Here is a 6,884-nt window from a genome sequence, read left to right as displayed (position 1 = left end):
GGCGACACTGTGAAGCGCAGATGTGTCGGTCTGTGTCGAACATACAGCGGTGATGACGTGATCTTGATGATGTGTTGCAGGTACCTCCATCAGGATAGGTCGAGGTAAAGCAGGTATCTGATCAACTGCAACTGTAACGTCATCAGCATGCTCACTGACTAAATCATCCTGTTCAGAATGCGAAGCCGTGATCGCGTGGAGCGCAGAAACAGATAGTGGCGTGTCCGTCTGCGCTGAACATGAAGCGATGATGGGGAGTGCGACCATTGGCCGATTTTGGCTATGATGTTTGCTACATGCGCTGGATATTCTTTTCCAATATCTTTTTAATACATATCCACCGCATGCAGCAAACGCCATCGACAAAACAACCGACAAAAAACTTCTGACCTCACTTGATAAATCTGAAAAAGTAAAAGTAAAGTTGGTTTTATTTAACGACGTCGCTAGAGCACATTGATTTTCATCTTATTATCGACTATTGGGCGTCAAGCATATGGTCATTCTGACATGTCTTTAGAGGAAACCCGTTGCCGCCACATAGGATACTCTTTCTGAAAAGCTGCAAGGGATCTTTTATATGCATTTTTCTACAGCAGAACAGTACATACCAGAGCCTTTGTTGTATCAGTTGTGGGTCACTGGTTGGAAACAAAAAAAACACCCAATTATAGACATCCGCCGAGGATCGATCCTGCAACCTCAGCACCTCAAGCGAGCATTATCGACTGCTAGATCCCCCCACTCCCCACCCCCGATAAATCTGAAATTATTATAACAAATTAACATACATATACACCATTGTATATAATATTATGTTTGTTCCTTCTTTTTTGAATATTTAAGACCTAGAAGAATAAACTAACGGCGAATTCATTTCCGTTTCAACTAATGTACGATTCCGATTAAAATATTTTTTACGAAAATATACGGTAATTATTACTGATATTACCAACAATATTATACCGTTTATAATACCTGCTATCATGTCTGTGCTCACATTGTTCTCATCGGATGAAGGAATGTCGGCTGATGAAGAAGTGGTAGGAATGTCTGGGGAAAAAAGCAAGCTTTGGTTCATGCTTACAGAAGTAGCAGCAAGTTTAACAGGTGTATTGTTAGAAGTAGACGGTGGGAGAGTATTAGTAGGAGTGATAGTAGTAATGATAGTAGAAGGTGAAGTATTAGTAATCTCTTTAGCAGTCATGTAGGTAACCTTAGTAGGAGCATAAGTAGCTCTGGCAGTAGCAGAAGATACCTTAGTAGTAGTAAGAGGTGAAATTGCATTAGTAATCCCTTTAATGGTAGTAGTAGTAGTCATAAAAGTAGCCTTAGTAGGAGCATAAGTAGGTATGACAGTAGCAGAAGATACCTTAGTAGTATTAGTAGTAAGGGGTGTAGTATTAGTAATGAAAGTAACCTTAGTAGGAGTATAAGTAGGTCTGACAGTAGCAGAAGATACCTTAGTAGTATTAGTAGTAAGGGGTGTAGTATTAGTAATGAAAGTAACCTTAGTAGGAGTATAAGTAGGTCTCACAGTAGCAGAAGATACCTTAGTAGTATTAGTAGTAAGGGGTGTAGTATTAGTAATGAAAGTAACCTTAGTAGGAGTATAAGTAGGTCTCACAGTAGCAGAAGATACCTTAGTAGTATTAGTAGTAAGGGGTGTAGTATTAGTAATGAAAGTAACCTTAGTAGGAGTATAAGTAGGTCTCACAGTAGCAGAAGATACCTTAGTAGTATTAGTAGTAAGGGGTGTAGTATTAGTAATGAAAGTAACCTTAGTAGGAGTATAAGTAGGTCTCACAGTAGCAGAAGCAGCAATGGGTTTATTAGTAATGACAGAAGTAAGAGGAGGAGTAGTCAAATCTGAAATAAGTAAAAGAACTGAAAGTAATGACAAGTAAACAAATTCATTCATAACACACTGATAAACGAGTGCTAGATGTTCTCGTAAAATACTGTTTTAAAGTGTGACTCAGTTCTGCAATTATCTCGCGATAGGACTGTCATTGTTGTATATATGATGTGACGAGCTTGCTCACAATGAAACAATTGATTGATGAGAATGCTATAATTTAACGTTTGACATTACTTAATTGTATATGTGTGGAATAATCTACAAATACATTTCAATAGTTTCACTGTTTACACCACTGTTAATTTAATGTGAATATACCACATTTACATTAGTGAGCAAAGCTGTCATGTGATAAGTTTTCCTGTTTCTAATAAAGATTCATTCATAACTTCATCACGTGACTATATGGTTCACTATAAATAAGGTGTAACAATAATAATAATAACGCTAAAACTCGTTTTTACTCTGGATTGTGGGCTGCGAGGTGGTTATTTAGTTTACAAAGTTAGCACAAGAAACAATCGAAGTACGTATAAACACATTATTAACACATTAAGAAAAAAGTACTTTAAAAGCAAAATGTACCTGAACATCTGTTCCCGTTCACATCTATCGACCTCCAGATGCCATTGTAGTGCACTTGACGACAGTCCACCGAGCCACCTGTGACGCGCTGAAATATAATAACTATAATTTTAAAAGATATACAGAAATTATGAACACAAGTTTATTTGATATAGGTAATGGTTCAAAGCATTTTGATTCAATTTGATATAATAAATATATAATATAATAAATACTTTTATGACTTACCCTCAGTGCAGGAAACAATTGTGCGTCTATATTTAGTACATCAGTTTTCCCTTTCAACACGATAACATAAACTTTCGGATAAATCGCACCGCTGATGTGAACCAAGGGTACTGTGAAATGATAGCGAACCTGCTCTCTATAATGCAAGCAAGTTTTGATTGATGTGCCAATTAACTGTAAAAACAATCTCACGTAGGCAGAAAATTCAGCACGTAATTTTAGTTTTTGCCCGCTTTACACATCAAAGTACCGATACAACAGTGTGATACAATGTTTGATAGAATGCAAGAAATACGTGCGAATTTTACACATGAAAGGAAGTCGGTGCTTTCAAAAGTAACGAGAAATAAAGCAATGTGTTACAATGTAATGCATGTATAAAATCTCACATTAATAAAATAAAATAAAAATTCGCATTCTAAATGTATTTTTAAAAGTAAATTAAAATATTTAGTAAGAACTAAAGCGTTTAACTGTCTGTCATTGAAGATTTAAAAAATTGCATTGGAAAGAAAGAAGTGTTTTATTTAACGACCCACTCAACACATTTTATTTACGGTTATATTGGCGTCGGACTTATGGTTAAGGACCACACAGATCTGGAGAAAGTTAAAGTTTGTTTTTATTTAACGACGCCGCTAGAGCACATTGATTTTTTATCTTATCATCGGCTATTGGACGTCAAACATATGGTCATTTTGACACTGTTTTTAGAGGAAACCCGCTGTCGCCACATAGGCTACTCTTTTTACGACAGGCAGCAAGGGATCTTTTATTTGCGCTTCCCACAGGCAGGATAGCACAAACCATGGCCTTTGTTGAACCAGTTATGGATCACTGGTCGGTGCAAGTGGTTTACACCTACCCATTGAGCCTTGCGGAGCACTCACTCAGGGTTTGGAGTCGGTATCTCGATTAAAAATCCCATGCCTCGACTGGGATCCGAACCCAGTACCTACCAGCCTGTAGACCGATGGCCTGCCACGACGCCACCGAGGCCGGTAGATCTGGAGAAGGAAACCTGCTGCCGTCACACCATGGGCTACTCTTTTCGATAAGCCGAAAGGGATCTTTTATATGCACTTTTCCACAAACAGAACAGTACATACCACTGCCTTTCTTATACCAGTCGTGGTGCACTGGTTGGAACGGGAAAAAGCCCAATGTTAGACATCCGCCGAGGAGGATCGATCCTACGACCCCAGCACCTCATTTTATTTTTCTTTCACCACAGTCAAGTCCACTGGTGTAATAATTTATAATGATTAGAAGTTCTTTGGCCTAATTTGTATTAATGATTAAAGAAATGTTTAGTTCATAATGTCGATAGACCAATTACTTATTGAAAAATAATGTGTTGAATATGTTTACATTTTGCCAAAGCCGAGAGAGAGAAATATTGTGCTCGGAGCCACTACGAACTATACTCCGCTTGTTGCGTTAAAAGGTCAAGCGTTCTCTGGGAGAATGTCAGAATAATAAACAGCATATGTCCTCCCTTGATTCTTAAAGGAGACAACTCACATTATAACAGATGACCGTTGCGCTAACAACAAACGAGTTCACACTAAAATAGACTGCTTATAACATAATTAATGACAGCAACAATTATGACAATGATAAGGTTATCAAATTTGACCTACCATTTTGACTCGTACAATATGAATGAAACAAAAAGTAATTAATTGTGTTATCACAGCCATTGTCTAAATTAATAAAATAACACTATGAATTTTAAAATTTTGCAGTCGCCACACAATAGCTGCTAAGATTCTAAGACATTCCGCCAATACGTTCTATGAAACAACATTCAATGAAAACATAATAGCAATAAGAATTTAAAAAATTTAAATACTCACTAATCTTTAAAAGTCCCGTCGAAGGCGTCGTATCTGTTGTATACTTTCTGCCTGAATAATGGCTTCCACAATGGATTTCATTCGAGACACGTTCATACAAACTTCGATTTGTGAAGTTAAAAATTTAATTTTTAATTCTTCAATGTCTCTTTTGAAGATAAATTTGGTTTGACAAATTTTGACAGTTAATACCGCACAGTAATCAAAGACACTGTTCTTGAATGTAGATAATTCTTGAAGAAAATATATAAACAAATCCTTAATTTGACTTTTGACGTGAGGACAAATAGTTTCACTAACAGTATTCTGGTGAACTTTCAAACTGTAATCCGCAGCATTTGAAGGAAATGTTATAGTAAAATCCATGACTTTAACTGGGAGATCTTTAATACAATACGTTTTATAGTCGCAAAATTCATGACATTCATGGTTGCTCATGTGTACTAAATTAGCAAAACAAAAAAGAGAGAAGTGTTTCATAGAATTGATCAACAGGGTCGTATGGTTTACATATGGTAGAATATCGCTCAATAAATTAAAGGATTATATGCCCGTATTGGCTAATGTTTGATGTCATAATGCATACTAAATATTAAAAGAACACTGCGGTAATACAGCTTGATGTATTTACTGTATTACAATGTCGCATGGGTGTGACGTGAGGTTATTTGAGTGTAATATGTATACAGTTGCGTAAATGCGTCTTTGGAATGAACGTGGCCTCCTATGGGAGCGGGGCGTAGTCCAGTGGTAAAGCGCCCGCCAGATGCTCAGTCGGTTTGGGATCGATCCCCGTCGGTGGGCCCTTTGGGCTATTTCTCATCCCAGCCAGTGCACCACGACTGGTATACCACATACCGTGGTATGTGCTGTCCTGTCTGTGGGATGGTGCGTATACAATATACCTTGCTTCTAATCGAAAAAAGTAGCCCATGGTGTGATGGCAGCGGGTTTACTTTCTCCATATCTGTGTGGTCCTTAACCATAAGTCCGACGCCATATAAACGTAAATAAAATGTGTTGAGTGCGTCGTTAAATAACACATCTCCTTCCTTCCTATGGTGGAATACACAGATGTGTTCTACGGATCCCACTCCCAATGATAGGCAACTGCACAATGAGAGAGCAATACTCTGGTCTACATTTATGCTTGAAAGAATCAAAGAATCTCATAGTATTCATTTTGAGGATATATTACACAGGTGTGTTCAATTTACACAGGTGTGTTCAATTTGAGGATATTGAGGATGAGGATGAGGACCTGTCCGGTAGGATGAACTTTCTATCTACTTGCATGTATGTATATATTGATGTATGAATGTCTATATATTGTATGTATGTCGAGGTTGACTGTCACATACATAGATATTAACGCACTGGCGCAGGGGATAATTAAATCCTTTCTGGCCTCACAAATTGCCCCATGCCGTTGCTGGGACTCGAACCTGTGGCACCGATTCGCCCGCAAATTGCAAGACTAACCACGATACGCTCTGAGCTATCGAAGCTTCCATAAAAAGGAAGTTCTTTAACTCAACCATATGCATGGGGCCTACAATCTACGCGGTCGATCCCGCTTACGTGCATGAAACAGTGGGCATACCTGGCACTGGCTAGTATGTATTGATGTATGAATATCTATATAGTGTATGTATGTCGAGGTTGACTGTTACATACATAGATATTAACGCACTGGTGCAGGGAATACTTAAATCCTTTCTGGCCTCTCAAATTGTACGTATGTATGTATGTATGGATATATGGATGGATGGATGGATGCAATGACAGATTGAATACTGATGAATTTTAGTGAGGAGTTATGCTCACAGATTATCCATTAATAAGCTATCAGAAATGGTTCATGTACAGTTTTCTTTTCTTTCTTCTTTAGTTCCTGCTGCAGCAAATGATGGTAAGTAATGTGTCTTGTTTTATTTGTTTTAATTTTTCATTCCAGGCATCGAAATAATTGAATTAAAAAAAATGTTTAGGAGGTTACAACATGTCAATAACGTCGAGAACAGTACTTCGTTCTCCACAAAATATTTTGAACCACCACCACCTCAATTCTGATTTATTGTGTGCTGTTTAAAATGTAAATTACACAAACAAGTAAAAATTAAATAAAATATGTTATGTCAACCAAAAGCAAAGTATCAGTGCATTTACCAAGGTATGATAATAGGAACTGTAAACTACATAACTGTATATTATATCAATGTTTGCATGCATGTATGTATGTGTTGATGTATGAATATCTATATATTGTATCTATGTATGTATGTATGTATGTATGTATGTATGTATGTATGTGAGTATATGTGTGTATACATGTGTGTGTGTGTATGCGT

At 37.3% G+C, this 6,884-nt stretch overlaps 1 protein-coding gene across 1 annotated transcript in view; it reads left to right on the top strand.

Moving 5' to 3' along the window:
* Positions 1 to 6,884, top strand: part of LOC121386537 — a 94,374-nt gene that overhangs the window by 46,428 nt on the left and 41,062 nt on the right. The window contains exon 4 of the mRNA XM_041517474.1: positions 6,425 to 6,445. Coding sequence (XP_041373408.1) covers positions 6,425 to 6,445 — 21 coding nt within the window. The remainder of the gene's footprint in view (positions 1 to 6,424; positions 6,446 to 6,884) is intronic.

Source organism: Gigantopelta aegis, chromosome 12 (assembly GCF_016097555.1).
Source record: "Gigantopelta aegis isolate Gae_Host chromosome 12, Gae_host_genome, whole genome shotgun sequence".
In the NCBI taxonomy this organism is placed as follows: Eukaryota; Metazoa; Mollusca; class Gastropoda; order Neomphalida; family Peltospiridae; genus Gigantopelta; species Gigantopelta aegis.
The sequence above is the reverse complement of the archived record's forward strand: the minus strand, read 5'-3'. Positions and strand labels throughout refer to the sequence as shown.